Genomic DNA, 23383 nt, shown 5'->3' with positions numbered 1-23383 from the left:
AAAAACAGGGAGGGAGACAAAACGTAAGAGACTCTTTAATATGGAGAACAAACAGAGGGTTACTGCAGGGCATGTGGGAGGGGGGATGGGCTAAATGGGTAAGGGGCATTAAGGAATCTATTCCTGAAATCACTGTTGCACGACATGCTAACTAACTTGGATGTAACTATAAAAAATAAATTAAAAAAACAAATAAAGATAAAAAGTAAAAATAAAAAAAACATATCTTTAAAAGAATATTTAAGACAACATAAACCAGAAAAGAGAAAGGACTGAGTAAGTGATATTGTGAGTCAGCAGTGCTTGATCTACATGAAGAATTCCCATCCTACCCTAAAGGATTGGTTTCAGTCAGCAGGTACCCTCTGAGCAGTAAAGATGTGAGGGGGGAATTATCCTGCCCAATGCAAATACAATCATGACTGGATATGGTCTCTGACCTCAAGGACAGAAATATTATGATAATCATTATTTACCCAGTATCTGCCATGTCAGTACTGGTCTAGACAACTAATCCTGCAAGGCAGATGATATTATCATCACTTTACAGATGAGCAAACTGAGGTTCTAAGATCATTTCCCCAAAGTCACCCAGCTTGCAAGGAAAATTGGCTGGAATTCTAAGGCTGGCTGGCTGGCTGACAAACCTGCCCTCTCTCCGTAATTCTACCTTGCTAGACAGGCAACATCTCTGAGTCTAAATCGTCAGTCTCCCTAGCTTCCCATGCAACCTGTGTACTTCTGACCTGGCCACAGCTCTAAGAGCCTTAAGCAAACTCACCTGTATGGGAGTCCTCAGTTTCCCCTGACGTGGTTACCCACAGTCAACCATGGTCCAGAAGATGATCCGCCTTCTGACTTATCATCAGAAGGTCAACAGTATCCTAACTCTACCTCACAAGCCTACATCATTCACTTCACTTGGTTAAATTATTTTTGCCATCTCACATCATCACAAGAAGGGGGGGGTACAGTAAAAAGGTATTTGAGAGACCGAACACAACAATCACATAACTTTCATTATGGTATATTGTCATAACTGTTATTGCTGTTAATCTGTTATTGTATCTAATTTATGAATTAAACTTAATTATAGGTACATAGGTAAAAGAAAAAACATATTATAGGGGCACCTGGGTGGTTCAGTCTAAGCATCTGACTTCGGCTCAGGTCATGATCTCACAATTTGTAAATTTGAACCCTGCGTCAGTCCCTGTGCTCACAGCTCGGAGCCTAGAGCCTGCTTCGGATTCTGTGTCCCCCTCTCTCTCTATCCTCCCCGGCTTGTGCTCTGTCTCTCTCTCTCTCTCTCTTTCTCTCTCTCTCTCTCTAAAATAAACATTAAAAAAATTTTTTTAACATATTATATACAGAGTTAGTTACTCTCTGTAATTTAGAGGAGCTACTCTACAGAGAGAAAAAATAAATATAAAAAATTCATTTTAAGGAAAATGCTCAATAGATGGGAAGGGACAAAAACAATAACCAGAGGGGACTATCTCTTGCTTCAAAACAGCTAAAGTCAAACAGTACAGACACGTAATGCACCCTGCCTTGACTGAAGCTTTCACTGTTCAGCCTTTTGAGTCTTTATTTAAAATCTCTAGGATAAAAAGTAAGAACTCAAGATACAACAGAAACATCAGCATCTACCAGCTCAAGAAGATAACTTGAAGAGAGAATTCTGATTGACATCCCAACTCAACTGTACTTAATGAACTCCGATCTGCCAATTATTTCTTGGAGCCTTGGTTTCCCTCATTACATACCTACTTCAAATACATGCACAAGCTGCTTTTGTAAACACATTCACTCAGTCACTTGTTTTATTTAAATTCATCATGAAAGAAAAAAATGCACTAGGGTTGAATACATGTTCTCATCTCGATGGAAACTGAAGACGGATCGACGACACTCATTATCTTGAGGTAAGTGTGAGAAATGAGTGGTTTGGACTAACTTCCCATGAGAGACAAAAAGGAAACAAAGAACCTTTCTAGGTCTGAATAAAGATTAAATGCAGGTTTCACTGCCAATCAAAATTACATGCGCACAACAAATCCATAATTGGAGTTGATAAAAATAGCTCTAGGTAAAAAACCCACAGATGAAGAAAAATTTTCTAACACACATGAAATTCATATTGTAAGCCACCTGCACCGAAGATACCTTTGCAGACTCTTAGAAACTCCTTTAAAATTTTTTTCTCTTTAAAAGATTTTTGGTGCTCCCACTTAATCAAAGGTGTAAGGTTAATGGCCATGTCCTATCTATCCAGGTAGCGACCTCTTAACTCCATTTAGCAACCACCAATCGTCCTTCTTTATGTTTCACGGTGACAATGCTCAGAGTCATCGCACACATCCAACTCCCCAATCTCGCATCGCACCACACACACCAGCTGGGGGAGAGAGGTGAACACAACGCTGTAACATCTGTCATACAGCAACACAGCTCACACTTGCCTAGACCAGCCCTTCGGTTCAGAAATGTACTAACTCTGACAGCTTACAAATGTTACTTTCACTCAGCAATGCTTCCTAAATGCTTTTTAAAGCTCATTAGCAAATGTAATAGATAGTGATATATTCTTTTACTTAAACAATTTGGTTTATGAATAGGCTTAATGGATTTTAAAAATCAAACACCGGCTTTCCTAAACACAGTACACAAAAATAGGTCATCTTTACAGGATTCACTTGAAACCCAAGTCATAAAATACAGATTAAGTAGTATTTATAAGTAATAATAACAGCAACAACAATGACAAAGATAGTTAACATTTATATAAGGCTTACTATGATCTAGGTCCCACTGTAACCATTTAGCTACATTAAATCATTCGATCATTAAAACCAGTCTAAGGAGAGATTCTTGATCTCATTTCCAAATGAGTCAAGCAAAACTTCCATCTCACCAAGAAAGAGGCAAGTAACTGCTCAATTATCCTTGCATTGATGGAGACAAAAGAATATTAGTCATAAACTATGAACTATGATACACTAATGTGAAGAAATTATTCTCTTAATAGTACAATATTATAAACAGCCTTGCTCATAAAAAGGGGTAGGAGAATGTCTTTCTAGACAAGAAATGTAGGTGTAGTGCCCTACCTACGCACAAAAGAAAAATAATACTCCATTAAGTAAAATGGTAAAGAAATATAATCTCACCAAGATTATGTCAATATCAAATACGGATTTGCACTCACAGGAATGTACGTTGTGTGACTAACCATGACATGATTCTGGAATCATTTTGAAATTCATTAACCATTAAGGTATACAGGTGGTCATTTAAGTACTGACCATCACAAACGCCAAACTCTATATACAGTCTTTTATTTCGTTGGACTCTTACACAGGTCCGAGTCAGAGATCATCCTAGATGATGCTTTCCTCCTTATGTAAACCATCACAAATCCAGCTCTCCTCCAAACACTGGTTCCAAAAGCGCACACTCCACTCAATTTTTTCCACCCACAGATAAGGCTCAATAATTTAAATTATAATAGCTCGGGAAAATTTAAAATTAGCCAGTGACAAGGAGGTGGATTCAATTTTTAACTTCATCCAATTTGCCAAATTTAAAATACCTTCAATTATTTATTTTTCCAATCTTCACAGTAACCATAATACCACCAATGTTAATTGCAGTGCCAAACTGTGGTTCTATTGTTGCTTGCGTTCTCAGTTAATGAACATCAATTGGTGCTGACAGTAATTCCAGCTCTAATCTTCTAAACTTTTATTCCCTTAATGAATTAAATCTATTGTATTATGTCCCCCACTATTCCAAGCAGCAGTTCATAAAACAGTGAATTAAACCACATGAAAACTTAAGATCATGTACTTTAATAATACAGTGCCATCTATAAATAGAGCATATAGCTGGACCCACAGATAGACTTTTCTTGCTTTAAAAAAAGTTTTTTAATGTCTCTTTATTTTTCAGAGAGAGAGAGAGAGAGAGAGAGAGAGAGAGAGAGAGAAAATGTGAGTATGGGGGAGGGGCAGAGAGAGCGAGGCACAGAATCTGAAGCAGGCTCCAGGCTCTGAGTTGTCAGCACAAAGCCTGACATGGGGCTTGAACCCATGAACCATGAGATCATGACCCGAGCTTAGTCCTGAGCTTAAGCGACTGAGCCACCTAGGCACCCTGGATTTTAGTTACTTTTAAAGGGTTTTGGTATGCTTTTTACATTTTATGCATTTCATGTTTATAGCCTAAAGGTAAATTGGTAATATTTTCTTTTCTAAGCAAGCAATGATTAAGTTGTTTTCAGAGATGCCTCAGTATTATAAAATAACGATGTTACCATAATAAGATAACTTTTTAAAATTCCAACTCCAACAATAACTATCTCAGTGTAATTATAATACTATTAGGTATCATTAGAACAAAAAAAACCTTAAAGCTTAGCACAAGAATATATAAACATGAGGGAAAATATCATTCCTCGTGACAGAGGACAAACTTTAACCCAACCAGAACGATTTGGTTCCTACAACCTAGGTAGCCCCATCAATCTCCGACCTCCAGCTACAGTGGCCTTTTGAGAAGAACCGCATGGACCTTCTTGTTTTGCTCACCACTGCGTTGCCAGGGCAGTGCCTGGTGCATCAAATCGCTCGGCAGAAATCTGATGCGTGAACGAATTGAACCACACAGCCCACAGAACAATTACAAAAACAAGAATATAAGGCCCTTGGAGGAGGCTACTTAGCCAGGTCGTACACAGACTCCTCTCAGAGCTGTGCACTTGCTTCCCACACACTTTAAAAAACGTTTGCACTCAATTCATTTCATTTAAGCCTCATCATAATTTAGGTATGTGAGTACAGAGTCTTAGCACTCGTAGGCCCAAAGGTGTCGAAAGTATACACCATCTCTAGAACATCTTACTAAACCAGAAAACCCTAATAAATAAATCCTACCATTAGTTGAATTGCCTTTTACGATGTGAAGATGTAAATCTAAATACATCAAAATAGAGCTGTATCCAAACTCTACCTACAAAATCTAGGTGGTAAAACAGTCTCCTCAGTGGCCAAATGTTCCATCAAAGTTACTCCTACCTGAAACCTTACAGACAGCTCTCCCCCTAGAGATACAGCCACATGCCAGACAAATTTTACAACTACTGAGTTTCAGAACTTCAACTCAACTGTTCTTGACTAAAATGATGTCTTTACACTTTCTTAAAGTGAAATGAATATTATTTCTAGATGGCTGGCTACCATCAAGAATCCTAGTTAATTACAGCAGTTGTAGATGGAGTTAAAGAAGCAAAAGTAGAAGGATCCATGAAGACAGGGCAGAACAGAGTACTGAAACTTCCTTTTAATTTTCAAAGGTCCTTTGTATAGGGGTGCCTAGCTGGCTCAGTCAGTAGAGCATGTGACTCTTGATCTGAGGGTCATGAGTTTGAGCCCCACACTGGCCATGGAGTCTACCTTAAAAAAAAAAAAGTTCTCTCCATAAATCTTACTTCAAGGGGCACCTGGGTGGCTCTGTCAGTTAAGCCTCCAGCTTCAGCTCAGGTCATGATCTCATGGTTCATGAGTTCGAGCCCCATATCAGGCTCTGTGCTGACAGCTCAGCACCTGGAGCCTGCTTCACATTCTGTGTCTCCCTGTCTCTCTCAGCCCCTCCCCCACTCATGTTCTGTCTCTCGCTCTCTCTCACAAAAATAAATAAACAGGGGCACCTGGGTGGCTCAGTCGGTTAAGCCTCCGACTTCGGCTCAGGTCAGATCTCACGTTCCTTAAGTTCAAGCCCCGCATCAGGCTCTGTGCTGACAGCTAGCTCGGAGCCTGGAGCCTGATACAGATTCTGTGTCTCCCTCTCTCTCTGACACTCCCCCTCTCATGCTCTGTCTCTCTCTGTATCAAAAATAAATAAAACATTTAAAAATAAATAAATAAACACTAAAATATAATTTTTTTAAATCTTATTTCAAGTCAGTTTGACTTCTGACCACAAATCAGGGGAAAATACCAGATGTTTGGATGCATCACTATCACTCCGAAAAATTAACTTGATGACACAAAGCTTGAAGCAGGCCTCTGACTCTGAAAAGGAACTTTGTTTCTACTACAAAATGTCCCTGATTTCAAAATATTCATTCATTCAAAAAGAAAAGAGTGTTTTGCTGTGATCTACAACCTGCTACGGTAAGACAGCTCCTCGGGGGCCTGGACTCACTCTGAATTCCTTACACCGTATGGCAAAGAGACATCGCCTTCCATTTCCAGATACTGTCTTCTGGAGGCACTTCAGCAAAAGGCTAATCCAAAGCCTATATCAACCTTATTAAAAAAAAATAGTATTTTTCCTGAAATGATGACAAGTCCCAATTTTCTCCATATGTTTTAATGTTTGAACAATGTTCTGGGCACCAGTGACCATGAATTAATTAAATTAAAATGTAACATCACCATAAGGTGAAAGTCTTTCATGATGCCTGCATAAATGGATGAACTTTTGCCAGATCTCCTCCCTCACAAGATCTGAAACAAGATCTAGGTCCTTTGGAGTGACTCAAAGAAAGATCGATGACAGACAGATTAGGGAAGGAATATTTATTACACAACAAACCACACATCAGGCAGCTTCCCCACATCATCTCACTGCGCCCAACCACCTTGAAAAGTGTGAGCCCCATTTTACAAAAGTAGAAATTAAAGCTCTAAGACCTTAAATAACTAACCTCAGTTCACAAAGCCAGGATTATCACCTAGACCTGGACCCACACCCTTTCCTACTTAAGCTAGCTCCCAAAGATGTAAAGACAAATGATAAAGCCAACCATTGCCACACCATTACCAGTTTACCAAACCCAAACCTCTCCATGACTGACATGACTTTCTCATGACAGCATTCAAGTCCCACAGGACCTAGAGTGGCATGTTCCCCACCCCGGCCATTGCCATCAGGAAGTGCTGGCTACTCTTCCTGTCTGCCTCTTGGCAGTACCAACTGGCCTTTCTAAGGAGCCAACTTGGAGCCTGCTCTTCCATGATTCCGTCCATCATCACCCACCAACCACAATACTGCTGCTGGCCTGGCTGCCTGCCCCCTTCTCTTCTCTACTTTTCTCACCACTTCAATCTCACAATTTTCAAGGTTCTTTACAAGACGTAGTAAAATGGCTCACACTTGGTAAGTCATCCCAGTACAGCATGAGCAAGATGGTGGTTAGGTCCAGTACCCACCTATGTTCGTGCACATAAACACTGGCTTTGAAACCAAAGAGGCCTGGGGTCCCAACCCTGGCTCTGCCTAAAGGGGCAGGCAAGTTACACAGCCCTCAATTAACAACATACAGTCCTGCTCTTGGTTCTTTGGGGACGCTTCGATGTGACATCATGTAATGAGTCACCTGGTACACAACTATAGCACTGCTTCTCTTCTCCTTCATTAGTTGCTCAACTATTTCTTCACCAGCAAAGAAAATCTGAGTTTCTCCTATTGGCTTCTTCCAGGTCCACAGCTATTCCAAAACAAATGCTGTTTGACAGGCATATTCAAGTTTACCGCTGGTAGTATTCATTCACTTAGCTTAATTTTTCAAATGACAGAGATCAAAAAGCTCCAAATGACCACACTGGAGTCATGTAATAACTTCTATCTTCAAACACCTTTAAAAATTCTGTTTGATATCAAAAAAATTAAAAATTAGGAGAGACATACAGAAAAAGTTTCTTGTTAAAAGACCTCTCTTCTAGGGGTACCTGGGTCTGACTTCAGCTCAGGTCATGATCTCAGAGTTCATGGGTTCAAGCCCCATGTGGGGCTCTGTGCTGACAGCTCAGAGCCTGGAGCCTGCTTCAGATTTGATGTCTCCCTCTCCCTCTGCCCCTCATCCACTCATACTCTGTCTCTCTTTCTCTCAAAAATAAGAAAGGGACTACATGACAAATTCTCTCTCTCTGCTCTAAATGAGGAGACAAATGCCCATCACCCAAAGCATTGGCTCCCAGCCTTTGGGGAAATTCCTTTGAGAATCTGATGAAAGATCTAAACCCTTTGCCCAGAAAAATGACAATCTGCCCAGAGACACAAAATACTGCTTGGAATTGCAAGAGAGTCCAGGGCCCTCTGAAAGCCACCCATCAGCAGCAAAATAAGAGCCCTCAACATAGAATCATCTATGATACTTCTTAAACTGGCAAATTTAGATTTTTTTTTAAGGTGCAAGAAATTTAAAAACCTGGACAAAAACCTCAAGAATGTACAAAAGATTTTCTCATTCCATTCTTCACATCTCTCTCTGGCTTAAAACAAAATGCTACAAGACTCTGAAGCTGAAGAGGTTAACTCTTCAAAGCAAAATCTCAAAACAAAGATGTGCTCACAGCCAGTGCATGTGTTGGGGGTATGGGTGAGGGAAAAGGAGGAACCAAATTAAATATCAGAACATTTATACAACTTACATTTCAATATCATCCTTTTGAAGTTTCTGCATTTTCTGAACGTATGTTATATATTTTGTATAATAGCACATGTACACATGTAGAAACAAATGTATATATTATTTTTACTGATATGAGTAAGCAATTACAAAAAAAGTTTAGAGATCCTGTCCTAGTAGATAACTTCCAAAATAAGTTCATCAAATAATAATTTTACCTGGTGACCTTCTACAAATGGAATTTCCCTTAAAAATAATTATATTGGCTACTTTATTTTTTTTTTAATGTTTATTATTTTGAGAGAGACACTGGGGCAGGGGAGGGTACACATGTGCACTGGGGCAAGCAGGAGAGGAGCAGAGAGAGGGAGGGGGAGAATCCCAGGCAGGCTTTGAGCTGTCAGCACAAAGCCCCACGTTGGGCTCAAACTCATGAATCACGAGATCATGACCTGAGCCAAAATCAACAGACACTTAACTGAGTGAGCCGCCCAGGGCCCCTTTTATGTTATTCCTGAAATGAGAAGCCAGTTTGAAACAGATGTTAACCAAATAGTAATGCTGAGAAGTAGCTCTCCTTTTGCTTTAAAAGTCAGATTCTCACAGTTCTACATTCTCCATATTTTTCTTCCTTAAATGGAAATAATCCATGTAAAGTACCAAGAGAATAAAAATCAAACTAAAAAACTCTAGTAAGCTTTCTTCTATTTTTAAAAAAAAATTTAATGTTTATTTTTGAGAGACACAGAGACAGAGAGAGAGGTGGGGGGAGGGGCAGAGAGAGGTGGGGAGACACAGAATGGGAAAGAGGCTCCAGACTCTCAGCTGTCAGCACAGAGCCTGATGTGGGGCTCGAACTCAGGAACAGCAAGATCATGACCTGAGCCGAAGTTGGACGCTTAACCGACTGAGCCCCCCAGGCTCCCCAAGCATTCTTCTCTTATACAGTTTTTCCTGCAACTGTAACAGTTAATATTTTTCAACCCCTATTATGTATCCAACACTGAGATAAATGTTTTATCTGCTTTATGGCTCTTCATCTGACTATATGAAGTGGGTTCTAATACTCTACCAATTTTGGAGGTAAAAGAAAATATTGCTAGAAGTCACATAGCTGTGAATACACTCAAAATTCAAATCTAGTTGTGTGTGACCCCAGGGCCTCCATTCCCACCTCAGGGAAGCCACCTGCCCCACTTAGATAATATATGTTATATAAATACTAGGTATATATTATTATACATTAGGCAAAAATAATAATATATTACACTGTCCAAGTAATATATTCATCATAGGCTTAACTCTACTGTAACATAAAAAAACATACTTGTTTTCAGAAAATACATCGGGGAGATACGTATTTTTAAGTAATAGAAAAGGACATCATGTCACCATTTGCAAACAAACCAAGAACTACCCTATCCAACATTTTAGAAATACCTAGAAACTTCACTGTTCTTTTGCAAGCACTACAGAATCTAATTAATATTAAGAGTTAACATTATTACAAAATAAAAGCATTAAAGATGAGAAAATTTAACCATAAAACCCTGCTTTGAAAATCCATTATAATATTCAGATATGCTACTCCCTCTTAAACTATGTAAAGAAAGAAAGTCTGGGGATTTGATTAGCCCATAATTCAGTCCTCAAACATCAGTAGAAAAAAGGCAATCCACTGTATTTAACATTTGCTGTAACACACAAGTGATGAATTCCCTAAGTAAAAAAAAATAATGTTCTTGGTATGTCACACATTAAAATCCACTCCATGCTCTCTCCACCAGATACTACTTCTGCTCCTAAACCTGAAACACGCACAAATAACAACAAAGCCTCACTCAGGATTTTAAGTGAACACTCATTTGTTCCTTTAAAAAACAACACAGGGCACCTGGGTGGCTCAGTAGGTTAAGTGTCTGGCTTCGGCTCTGGTCATGATCTCACGGTTCTGGGTTTGAGCCCCAGGTCAGGCTCTGTGCTGACAGCTCAGAGCCTGGGAGCCTGCTTCAGAGTCTGTGTCTCCCCCTCTCACTGACCCTCCCCTGATCATGCTCTGTCTCTCTCTCTCTCTCTCTCTCTCTCAAAAATAAATAAAAACATTTAAAAATTTTTAAAAATAAACTGACAACAATTTGATCCTTTAAAAATAAAAAGTCTTCATTGAACAAATTTATAACTTTGTATAAATTAAAAGTTAAAATAAAAGTTAAAATTTGCATGAGCTGGATTTTGGGGGAAAATAATTTAATACTTAGGAAGAAAAAATAAATGCCTGTACTACCTTTTTTTTTTTTTTAATTGAGAGAGAGAGAGAGAGAGAGAGACAGCATGAGCAGGGGAGGGTCAGAGAGGGAGGGAGACACAGAATCCAAAGACAGGCTCCAGGCTCTAAGCTACCTGTCAGCACAAAACCCAACGCCTAGCTGTCAGCACAAAATCCGACGCAGGACTCAAACCCACAAACCATGAGATCATGACCTGAGCTGAAGTCAGATGCTTAACCGACTGAGCCACCCAGCACTACATTCCATTATTAATACCTTAAATGTCAACTAATAATGTTAATTAATTTGCTAACAAATATTTATCAAATGCCAACTAGGAACTAGGAACAGATCTAAGCCCTAGAGATAAGAGAGACAAGGTTTCTACACTCAAGATTCTATTCTGATGCAGGAGGAAAAACAGGTAACATACAAGTGAACCAACTAAGTAAAAAAAACTTCAGATTATAAATATAACGCAAGAAACAACAAACTGATGGCAACTTCAAAGAAGACCATAATTAAAATTTGGGAGGGATGATCCCTAAGAAGGTTCCACGTGAAGTGAAATTTGAAGAATGACATGAAGTTGGGGGAAGAAAGTTCTAGGGAGAAAAGGACACCTCATCTTATGAGAAGATTCATTTGGCACCTCAATATTTTATGCCTGAGCTGGGTTATATCCTGGAGAGACCCACATTATGACGACTTCTGTTTACAGTTTACCACATTTAGTGTTAAGTATCCACTGTATATGTATACACATAAAGCTAACATGATACTCAGAAAATAACAATTCCCAGTCTTTTAGTCTAACTCCAAAGCTCTTAACTAGGAGAAAAGAGCAAAAATAGTAGGGCTAAATCTTCCAGATTCTGAGGAAAGCAATGAACTCTGTTCTTTAAAAAAAAAAAAAAAGGAACATTCACAGAAACTTTACATATAATTTTGGGAGCGTCTTAGAACCTTAAAGCCCGGAGAGCCTGGGTGGCTCAGTCAGTTGTGTGTCCAACTTCAGCTCAGGTCACGATCTCATGGTTTGTGAGTTCAAGCTCTGCACTGGTAGGGAGCTATCAGCAGGGACCCACTTCAGATCCTCTGTCTCCTCTCTCTCTCTGTCCCTCCCCTAATTATGCACTCTCTCTCAAAAATAAACATTAAAAAAAAAAAACACCTTAAAGTCCATTTGTAATGCGCGCATCCTATCCCCAACCAGGAATCCATGAACCCAAGATTAAGAACTACAGAGTAATTATCACACTCCAAAGGAATGGGATATGAATGTAAGTTGCTATCCAGTTTTCAATGATTAATGAATCAGGTATGCTTATTTTTTTTTTATTTATTTTTGAGAAAGAGAGAGCATAAGCGGGGGGAGAGGCAGAGAGAAAGGGAGACACAGAATCTAAAGCAGGCTCCAGGCTCTGAGCTGTCAGCACAGAGCCCAACGCAGGGCTCAAACTCACAAACTGTGAGATCATGACCTGAGCGTAAGTCGGACGCTTTACTGACTGAGCCATCCCTGTGCCCCTGCTTAATTCTTAGTATCTTTTGGCTCACGTAAGATTCTGCATAGGAATTTTCTCTATGCTATAAACTATTAGGATATATAAAGAAAAAATATTTCCCCCTAAAGAGTGAATGAAATACCTCCCCACTACAACTGAGTATAATCTTTCACACATGAAAACAGTGCAACTGACACCTGGTTTTGTGCAAGATCTTATAATTTCTTCCCCAAAAGAAAAACATTGCCACATTGTCTCAAACGCTGCAAAGCCGAATGTTAACACTTCTTAAATTACAGACATTTTCCTAGTTCAGAAGGAAAGCTTATGACTATTTCTTTAAACCACACACACACAATCACATGACAAGTTAGTTGTCTAAAGAACATCCATCATTAACCTGATACAAACTAGATCAATGGTTCTTAAGCTTTTTTGATTCAAACACCTCTTTGAGAATCTGAAAATACTACAGAATTCTCCTACTTAAAAAATGGTCATACACATACAAAATGTGCATATAATTTCAAGCTGCAAAGCACATTTCAAATTCAATCAAGGGTTTAAGAATGTCTATACCTTCTATAGAATACCATGACTGGTCACTTCTGGGAAGGGCAAGTGGAAGAACCAAGTCAGGAAGATTTTTCACTATACATCCTTGTGTAATTTTTGAGACTTGAACCATATAACTAGACTATTCAAAAAATGAATAAATTAAAAATAAAAACATTACACTAAAAACACATAGCAGGATACCAAAGCTTTAGGTGAAAATCTCCAATCAAAGATGTTTGAGGGGCACCTGGGTGACTCAGTCAGTTAACCATCCGACCTCAGCTCAGGTCATGATCTCTCGGTTTGTGGGTTCGAGCCCCATATCAGGCTCTGTGCTGACAACTCAGCACCTGGAACCTGCTTCAGATTCTGTGTCTCCCTCTCTCTCTGCTCTACCCCACTCACTGTCTCTCTATATAAAAAATAAATATTAAAAAAAATTTTTAAGGTGTTTAAAATAACTAGTCTACTAAATTCAATACATTGGTAAACGGTTTCTTCCAATTTTTGGGGTGAAAAAGGTTCATGAATGCAAAACTGTACTCTTGTTTCATAATTTTCTGAGAAACTTCCAATTCAAGTTTTTGCTGAAAAAATATAAAAAGTGAAATAATTCCACACTATTCATAGTTTAACTTCTCAAATCCCAGTTAAATAACAACTGCTAGTATTGACTACATGTGGCACTGCCACAGCTCCTGAGTACTGTTATCAACCCCATTTGATAGACAAGAAAACCAAGGCTCTGAGGAGTTAACATACTTGCCCCAGAGGACAGAGCCCGGGTACTTTCCTCACGTGACACTGAACAGCACAAGGAAGATGGTGAACACTAAAATAAAGAATGCTATTCCTTAAGAAACTAATCTCATAATAAATACCCTTTAGGGCCCTAACCCATTATAAAAATTGGAAACTATTTCTGCCTATTCCTTTTTTACACTACACAAAGCAGATACGCACGAAAAAGAAATATCCCATCCAAAAGTTAGGAAAGCACAAAAACTAGTTTTAAATTGAGATCTTTAAAGTCCTTAGGGTACCTAGGTGGCTCAGTCAGTTAAGCATGCAACTCTTGATTTGGGCTCAGGTCATGATCTCATGGTTCATGAGATTGAGTCCGATGTCAGCCTCTGCACTGACAGTAGGGAGCCTGTTTGGGATTCTCTCTCCCTCACTCTCTGCCCCTCCCCCACTCACACGGCCAAGTAAGTTCGCACGCTCAAAGTAAATAAAATCAACTTAAAAAAAATTTTTTAATGTTTACTTATTTTTGAGAGAGACAGAGACAGAGTATGAGAGGGGGAGGAACAGACAGAGAGAGAGAGACACAGAATCCAAAGCAGGCTCCAGGCTTTGACCTGTCAGCACAGATCCCAACACGGAGCTCGAACCCATAAACTTCTCATGACCTGAGCCAAAGTGCGACACTTAACTGACTGAGTCATCCAGGCACCCCTAAAATCAACTTTTAAATAAAGTCCTCACAAACTGTCACCATCAAAAATAAAAATGTAAGCTGAATCCCCAGTTTAGAGCTTAAAGAGAAAAAAAAGATTTTCATTAAAGAAAGAATGTTGTAGAAATGTTACTGATCTAAAAGTTTGAACACTGAGAGGCAGCACTGCTGCTGAAAACTACAAGTCATTATAGTTTCTGAAACGTTTAATACTGAATGTCCAAACTATTAGCAAAATGCCTCAAAAACATATAACGAGTTATGAGGCTGGAAATAATGATGCCATTCTCATTAGAATCCCATCTTCAGAGAGGCAGTACTTTTCAAAAACATTTCACTCAAATCTAAACTTACGTAATCTTTTCAGGTCAAAAAAAGGAAACAGGGCATGGGAGGATGGGGTGGGGAGAGAACAAATCACCTAACCAGGCAGTACTACTACTACTGCTACTACTAATTATTACCACTCCTTTATTATAAACGTGTGTGTGTCTCTTCCCAAAGCGTTTGGTTTAGCGGTCCTCACTGAGACAGATCAACTCTCAGAGCCCGCTTCGTGTCAGGCGGTGGAGGCACGAGGAAAGTGTCCCAGGCTTTACCTTATCAAGCACACAGGCACTAAGATCTTTACTAAATTTCCCTTGAGTAAGAGTCCTTCAAGTTCAAAAACTTTAGGACTCTCTGCAAACATTTTCACAAGTCCATAAAGATGGAGAAAATTCAAATGTTTCAAAGGCTTATCCTACAATTTCACTATAAATCGTGGAGGAAAAGCCAGGGTACTTATCATGCATGTATACAGAAAAACATGCTGGCATTGCTTTCTGTAGAAAATAGCATCACTGACATAAATTTAAAAACCTTACTTGTTAGAAAAGAAGCAAATAGGTGAAACTTTCCTTTCACTTTGTTACAGTTCTGCAAGTGAAGAGACTTTTAAAACACTAAGAGTTGGGGCACCTGGGTAGCTCAGCAGGTTGAGCACCTGATTTTGGCTCCAATCATGACCTCCCAGTTCAGGAGTTGGAGCGCCACATTGGGCTTGCTGCTGTCACCCTGTCAGTGCAGAGCCTGCTTGGGATCCTCTGTCCCGCTCTCTCCGCCCCTCCCCTGCTTGTGCACTCCCAAATAATAAGTAAATATTAAACTACTAGGAGTTACTGGCAGTCAAATTACTTACAAGTCAGTCAAATATGATGCATATGATAAACATTCTGGTAATGCACACACACACAAAACAAGTGATCACTAATGAACGCCTAATGTGTGAGTTTTCAAAAATGACATTTAAAAAAAAAAGAAAAATTACATTTTTAAAAGGATGACTTAAAAATTACACAATTTCCTTTTTCAAACTCCCCTAAAATTAAAGATCTTGAGAACATGAATTTTACTTTATTCTATAATGCAACCCACAAAATCCAACTGCTATTTACATTATGCTGCCAAATAAAATTATCCCAAACCTTCCAACTTGGTCAGAGCAATACTACAGAAAATTAAATCAGTAACTATCCTTTGGCAGGTACACATACTTTACTCTGGTTTGTCCTAAGGAAATGGTAAAAAAATAAAATAAAGAAATTCTTCCTATATTTTTCTTTATATTCCGTAAACTGCTTCCTGAAGTTGGTGAGAAGACAACACACAAACAAAAGTCAATCCATTACAAGACAATCAAATGGTACTGAACAAATTTTTTATAAAAAACAGGAGCAAGTATACATTTCTGAACTCTATAGCTGACTGTACTTTATTGCTCTACAGATATGGAAATGTAATTTGTGGAATGCTTTCCAGAATATTTTCCCATTACATGCTTACTACACATGAATCACTTTTAGTCTGTGTGGACGTAAGCTGTGGATATATCTAGTACTGTATGGTCCTGCTACTCTCCAATTCTCCCACACTGGCAAAACACACAAGTTCACAAAAATCCTATTCTTGGAGAGCAGATCCCTTGGAAATTTTTCAATAGTACTTCACTTTAAAAATGAGAAAAGGATATACGAATAGCCAATAAGCACATGAAAAGATGTTCAGCATCATTCATTAGTCATAAAGGAAATGCAAATCAAAACCACAATGAAATACCACTTCACACACATCATCATGGCTATTATCAAAAAAAAAAATAGCATGTGTTGGTGAGGATGCGGAGAAATTGGAACTCTTGTGCATTGACAGGAAGAAGGTTAAATGGTCCAGCTGCTGTGGAAAAGTCTGGCAATTCCTCCAAAAATTAAATATATGATCCAGCAATTCCACTTCTGGGCATGTACCCAGAGGAAGTGAAAGCAGGGGCTCAAGAAGACTTGAAGACCCATGTTCATAGCAACACTCACAACAACCAAAAGGTGGAAATGACCCAAGTGTCCACTGACGGATGGCCATGTAATAATCCACTGACAAATGAACATATAATAATACACGGTATATACACACAGTGGAAAATTATTCAGCCTTAAAAGGAAGGAAATTCTAATACATGCTACACCATAGATAAATCTTGAGGACATCATGCTAAGTAAAAGAAACCAGTCACAAAAAGACAAATATTATAGGATTCCATGTATATGAGCTACCTAGGGTAGCCAAATTCACAAAGACAGAAAGTAGAATGGTAGTTACTTACTTACCAAGGGGCTGAGGAGAGGGGAGAATAGGGAGTTAAGGGTTTAAGAGATAAAGTTTCTTTTTGTTTTTTCTTTTTTTTAATGCTTTATTTTTGAGAGAGAGGGAGAGAGAGGGCATGCGTGCACACATGTGTGGAGGAGAGGGAGAGAGAGAGAGACACAGAATCAGAAGCAGGCTCCATGCTCTGAGCTGTCAGCACAGAGCCCAACACAGGGCTTGAACCCATGAGCCGTGAGATCATGACCTGAGCTGAAGCTGGATGCTTAACCAACCGAGCCCCCCAGGCACCCCTGATGGACACAGTTCCAGTTGGGGAAGATGAGAACGTTCTGGAGAAGGGTGGTAGTGGTGGATTCACAGCAACATGAACATACTTACTGTCACACTTAATGCATACTTAAATATAGCTACAATGGTCAATTTTTTGTTAGGTATATTTTACCAAGGAACAACAAAATATTAAAATGTGCCAAATTCTTCTCACTCATGCCTCTTCACTACTCACAAAAGCAATGAATGCTCAATTCAGTTCTAATTTTAAATGCTTACCATAAGCCCCAAGAAATGAATATAATTAAGTTTAAAATTCTTTCTAAACCTAAAAAAGTTTAATCTACTTCCTCAGAAAAAAGCCCTTTGCCAGATAAAGATGCTAATAGCTATTATATGTCTAGTTCAGATTAAATACATTACTAATCAATCCATACACCTCTAAACTTTGTATTTCAAGCATGATTAGTTTTATTCCTAGACTTCTTCCTTGTTCTTCTAAAGTCTCATAAAGGCTTCTTCTTTTTAGCAAAACCTTTAGCTAAAATTTCCTCCATCAGACTCAGTAAGAGCTCATCTTTAGTAACTAGTACATAGATCATCTTTATAGTCATCAGAATTAATTTCGTCTCCACCAATCTCAAGTACAAACATCAATATCTGAGTTATAAGTCTCCCTCCCTTAAGAAAAAAAGGGGGGGTGGCATCTGGGTGGCTTAGTTGGTTGGGCGTTGGACTCTTGATAGCTCTGCTCAGGTCATGTGCTCACAGTTTCGTGAGTTCAATTTCCACACAGGAGGGTGTGCTGACAACACAGGGCCTGCTTGAGATTCTCCCCCTCTCCCTGCCCCTCCCCCACTCACACTCCCTGTTTCTCTCTACATAAACAAACTTTAAAAAGAACAAAAAAGTTCACATGAGGAAAAATAGAATCCTGAAATATCCTAAGCTACATTTTGAGGACCCTTTCTAATCAAACTCCAGGTTTTCTTATAATACCTTCTAATTTCACCAATGGTTACAGAAGTAAATGTTCATTAATGCACTAGCAGACCGGGTTTTCTGACCTCTTCTAAGCCACTGAAGTGCACTGTGTTGTTCATGCTCCCTCGCTCCTCACACTCAAGTGTTCAGCAAACAAAAATCTACCTTCAGGTAGATTCCGATAGTTTCCATGCTATAGATGCTACTGCGTTCTGATGCACTTCAAACACTGCTGTTCAAAAACATTAAGCAAACAGGAATATTAAAAGGAACAAAAAGTATCCACATACCCAAACAAAAACTGAAAAGTCTAATTCAGAAAAAGCAGTTTCATATTAAAAACCGGTCCTTAATTCATTCCAAAGGAAAGAGAAAAGTAGTATTAAGCAAGTATGATCAGCATGTTTCCTACTTCTACTATCTGAAAACAAGAATGCATGTAATCAATTACTAACTGACCATTTTTTTCTTGATGTTTAAAAATGGATACTTTCAAACATCATTTTCTCTATGTAAGTTAATGGTACCATCTCTTCTACTAGGTCTAGTTCTTGTGGCTAAAACTATACCACTTGTAGCTGTTACCACACACAATGTATGCATTATACATCTAAATATCAACAGAAGAAATTACGAAAACACAGACCTAGGCCTCTTTAAGGTTTCTCTGGCATTTTTTTCTATTTATCAGTGTAAAAATCCTCCAGATAGTAAGTTTCTTTTCATTGGTCCACAGCTATTTATATTAAATCGAACCCTTAAAGGCCGTAACTTCAACATGTCTGCAATCTCCCATCCCTCCCACGTGCAACACATAACTTTAACAAATATGAAATTCTACAAAAAGACAATTACATATATAGACATAAATAGACCAACAGGAAAGGAACCCATCACCTGGTCACGAGCCTTACCTTTTAGCAGCGGCAGAGGTGTTAGCTCAATAGGCTTGCCTTGAGACCTAAACTGTGAGGAACTTTGCGACCTCTTCTGTCTGGCTTTTCTGACGGACTTCCGAGAAAATCCGTCTACTTTATCCACTGATGGAGGAGTAGTTGGTGCTGAGGACATATCCCTACTGAAGAGAAAGAGGCATCATAAACATATTCCCAAGGTGGAAGCGTACATTTGAATTACACAGATTCTGAAATTTCCATATACAATACTCATGAAAATGGGATTATGTGATGAAGGAAGCAAATAAAATCAATTTAGAAAAGTCGCATGTTCAATGGGGAAACATGAAACTTTGGTAAAACACAAAAGTAACAGAAGTACCATGGAAGCCACATTCTAGTTCTAATGCACTGTGCTGCTCCTGCTCTGATAAGCATTAAAGATGCTCATTTATTTACACTTTAAGAACTCTTCTAAGCCATCTATTCATTTTCTAACTGCAAGCTCTTCTCATCTTGAGATTCCTGAAGTAATTTTGGAGCTATTCTGGAAAACTTCCATTGATACATTTTCACAAGATATTTAATATTATGAATGGGCTCTGGAGTTAAAACCCTTAATGTATTCAAGAATCTACACCACAGGAAAGTGAAATTCACAACTATTGAAACTATCTAGGCATGACTTTTAATGCAATGTGCTGTGTTACCACTTATGATAAACTATACCACACCACGAATGAGGACAGGTTAGATTAAACAGAACACATAAAGGGCATAATTAAAAGCATGTCAAAGAAGTCTTCTTTTTGAATAAGGCCATCGTAAGTTGTTAAAATTTAATAAAATTATGATGAAATGTGCACCAAAGTTGAAATGAAAACATAAATTCAAACCCTACGTAGACAACCAGGTTGAGTTCCCTTTAAGTTCATTGTCAAATACTAACTTTCATTCCATCAAACTGATAGAACTGTACAGTTCTTTGAGATTTTAATCCTCTCAAATTGTTAAAATGAAGGCTATTTCCTAAAAGTAACAAGCCATAAGCTCGATTTCCTTCTCCAATTTAAACAGATCCCATCATTTCCCTGGCACCCAGGCTCCATTCAAGGTTAATGGCAGGCTGGAATAAAAGTAATGCATATGGGGGAAATACTGAAACGTAATTACTCACCTGTCCATCCAATACATAAGACAAGTGTTTTTTAAACTCTAAACAAAAGAGTAAGGGAGTTTCTTCCTGAACATGTAAGAATAAAAAGTTATCTGGATCATATGGATTCGGACAAAGTAAAAATAACAAAAACATAAACAGAAAACAAAACCACAGGATCTTGAGGTCTGGAATTTTTGAAGTCTTGTTTGGTTCTCTTTTTTTAAAAAAAGTTTTTAGAAATCCATCTAATTTAACCGTAAATAAAATGTGACAGATTCAAAATTAAATTGCAAACTATATGACTATAGAAGAAGTAAGATTACTTAAAATTTTTCACAATGACTGCATCAGCAAAAAGCTCCACATCACATTTGTATGTTGTAAATTTAGGGGCAGCTTTTCCAATCTGGTATGTGAAATATTTAAATTTCATTTAACCCTAACAACGCAAGATTTCAGTAAATCCTCTTCCTCCATCACTCTTTTTGTCTCTTCTTTATTCGTAACCTCCCATCTCTAAAGATGACTTATTGCTAGCATTTTTTTTAAATCATCTGCCCCTTTGCCTGCGGCCCAGAATAAACGTCAAGGATCTCAACCCTAAAGCTCTGCAGAACTGAACTTGCAGTAACGGTGGGGCCGTGCAAAGCCCGGGGAAACAGGTTTCGCCCTGGACCAGGACGCCTGAAGCTTTATCATCATCTAGGCAGCCGGCAAGGGGCATTTCCAAGGTTCAGGATAACCGGGGGGGGGGTGTTACTAGGGTGGAAGCGAAAGACAGGGAATGGGTTTCCTTGTGGGGATGCTGACATACTCTCTTTGCTCCCACCCCACCCCACCCTCCAAGCCCTGGAGAAGATAAGCTGTTACTGAATCCTCCTCACTACATCAACCCCCCCCAGTTCTTCCCCGCCCCCCATCAGTGGATTAAGGGGGACAAGAATATGCCTCCAATGCCGGAAGGTGAGGGAAAAAGGAGGGAAGAGGGTAGAGTGAACGGGAGGCATCATCAGAAGCATCCGCAGGTAAATCAGACAAGTGGGACGAGCGCTTCCCCTCCCGCACCCCACCCCACCGCACCCCTCGCCTGCCCCCGCCAGGCCTTCCCGAGACCGGTGTCCTGCAGGTTCTTCAGGACAGGGAAGAGGAAAGGAAGCGGGCGAGCCGAGGTGTTGGAGGGACGAAGTTACCTTGAAGCTTCTGGGGAAGAATCCGAAGATGGTCTGTGGTTTCGAGGGGCGGGAGACCGGCGAGAGGGCCGCAGCGGGGGCGGGTGGCGGGACCGGGACGTGAGGGGGGAGGTCCGGACAGCGGCAGGGAGCCCGGGGCGACGGCTGTCCGGCGCGGCGTCCCTCCGGTTCCGCGGCGCCTCTAGGCCTCACGGCCGGACCTGAACCTCAGCGCTCCGGCGGCGGCGACGGCGGCGGCGGCCTCACGATCCTCCCCCGCGGGCCCGTCCCATCAAATCGGCACCGACCCCGTTGCGGCTCCGCCGGTGGCTCCTCGCTCACATTCCCGGCGGGCGGCGCCTCTGCTCGTTGCCCCGGACCCGGCGGCGGCGGCGACGACGTGGGGAGGGGGGGGAAGGGAGGGAGGAAGACTGGATCCGCAGCGGCAGCAGGAGAAGGAAGGAGAAGGAGGAGGAGCCGCTGGAGCTGGAACCGCCGCTGCCAGAGCCGCCCTTTGGTAACCGCGGTGGGTCCCCGTCAATGCCCCTTTCTCTCTCCTATTGTCAATATCACCGGGCGGCTGAGTCCATGGCACACGCGCAACCGAACCTTCTGGCCAGCAGCGCCCGCCTCCGGCGCCCACTCACTGGAGGCTTCAAACGGGAAGCGAGTCCTCATTGGCCTCCCTCCGCCTTCACTCCCAGGCCAGCAGGTTCGACTGAGAGCAGATCAGGGATTGGCGGCGGGGGGGGCGGAGAAACAGGAGGGTGGGAAGAGACGAGGCCGAGGATTGGGCTGAGGCGAGAAGGACCCGGATGCAGCCGCGATCTCCGGCCGCGCCGCTGCGGCTTCCGCTAGGCGGTGGAGTAGGGTAAAGTAGGGGAATACAGCAGCCGCTAGGCCTGTGAGGAGCTCCTGAAGCCCGGGGGGTGTGCGACTGATAGATCAGTGGGTTGGGTAGGTTTCCACGCAATGCAGCTTCTTTGGGCAGCAGTCGTCTTCAAGCAGAAGACTCCAAGGGCAAGGGTGGGCTAAGGGTGGAGGAGCCCCTGGGCCTTGAATCTGCGCCCTTCAGCGGCTAGGGTGGGCTTGGGGAGCTCCTCTCAGGACGGGACCCAGCACCGAAATAAGCGGAGAAGGAAATAAGATCTCCCCGCCCTCTCCTGTGCGCCACTGTTGGTGTAAATGGGCCCCTTGCAGCCCTCTCTTGAAACCCCTAGCACTCGCTCTCCTCTGAACCTTTCGGGAGCCTTGGCACCGAAATCTGAACCTCTGGGCCTGGGCCAAGGGCTGGGTATTGCCTCGAATTCTGTCTCACCTCGTTTCTTTTTCCCTAAACCTCTGTTTTGAATATCAGCGCCCCGAAGCTCCTGCAAGCCTTGATAGAGGCCAGCTCAGTGTAGCTCAGGCAGGTGGGAACGCGGTGTCTGTGCTCTGCAATCATGTATCCCCATCAACTGCATGGGCCCTCCCCCTGCACGGAGCTCGGGGCAACCCAGCTCCAGACTCGAGGAGCTTGCGAGGTTTGAATTGGCTTGCTGGATCCAGAAGAGTTTATGGAGAAGACTTCACTCAACTCTAGCTAGATCAAGTAATAAAATATTTAGAGATGTGTTTGCATCTTTGGTGAGCTCAAACGCAAGTGGTGCAGTTCCAGAGAAGGTTATTGGGACTGTTGCTCTCGCTGATTGCACGTTTCGTACCTGTTGTTTTTTTTTTTTTTTTGGCGGTGGTGGGGGGAGGTGGAGGAAGAAAAATTCTTAATGCTTAACTACAAATATCAGATGACCAATTGTTACAAACTTGGAGGTGGGGGGACTTAACCCCTGTTAGCATTTTTGGTGTACATCCCTCCAGTATTTTTTTTTCTTTTAATTTTGTGTATGCTGTTCTGTAGCCTAGATTTTCCCCCTCAGCATTTTATCATGTTTTCATGTAGTTAGGAAATAAAACTATGTACCATATATACAAGTAACCCCAAAAAATGCATTTCTTGTTTGTGTTAACACTCAGGTGTTGCAAATTTTTATTCACACTCCCAGAAATGGATCTTGAGT

General features: G+C 40.7%; 1 protein-coding gene and 1 long non-coding RNA gene across 4 annotated transcripts in view; one reads left to right on the top strand and one right to left on the bottom strand.

Annotated features, from left to right (window-relative positions):
* The window catches only part of PPP2R5E (protein phosphatase 2 regulatory subunit B'epsilon), a 144696-nt gene extending 122697 nt beyond the window's left edge, over positions 1-21999 (bottom strand). The window contains exons 1-2 of one of the 3 annotated variants that reach the window (XM_029950548.1): positions 21348-21999; positions 19017-19180 (exon numbers count right to left, since the gene is read on the bottom strand). In XM_029950548.1, the coding sequence (XP_029806408.1) occupies positions 19017-19173 (157 nt within the window). In that variant the 5' untranslated portion in view covers positions 19174-19180; positions 21348-21999. The remainder of the gene's footprint in view (positions 1-19016; positions 19181-21347) is intronic. The other 2 variants (XM_029950547.1, XM_029950546.1) reach the window with 2 other exon arrangements.
* Positions 22000-22156: 157 nt separating this feature from the next.
* Positions 22157-22940, top strand: LOC115302471. The gene is made up of 2 exons (XR_003913487.1): positions 22157-22283; positions 22684-22940. It is a non-coding gene; the product is annotated as an uncharacterized LOC115302471 (long non-coding RNA).
* The last annotated feature ends 443 nt before the right edge of the window (positions 22941-23383 follow it).

The sequence above is a fragment of the Suricata suricatta genome, chromosome 9 (genome assembly GCF_006229205.1).
Source record: "Suricata suricatta isolate VVHF042 chromosome 9, meerkat_22Aug2017_6uvM2_HiC, whole genome shotgun sequence".
Taxonomy (NCBI): Eukaryota; Metazoa; Chordata; class Mammalia; order Carnivora; family Herpestidae; genus Suricata; species Suricata suricatta.
This window is presented reverse-complemented; position numbering and strand designations above follow the sequence as displayed.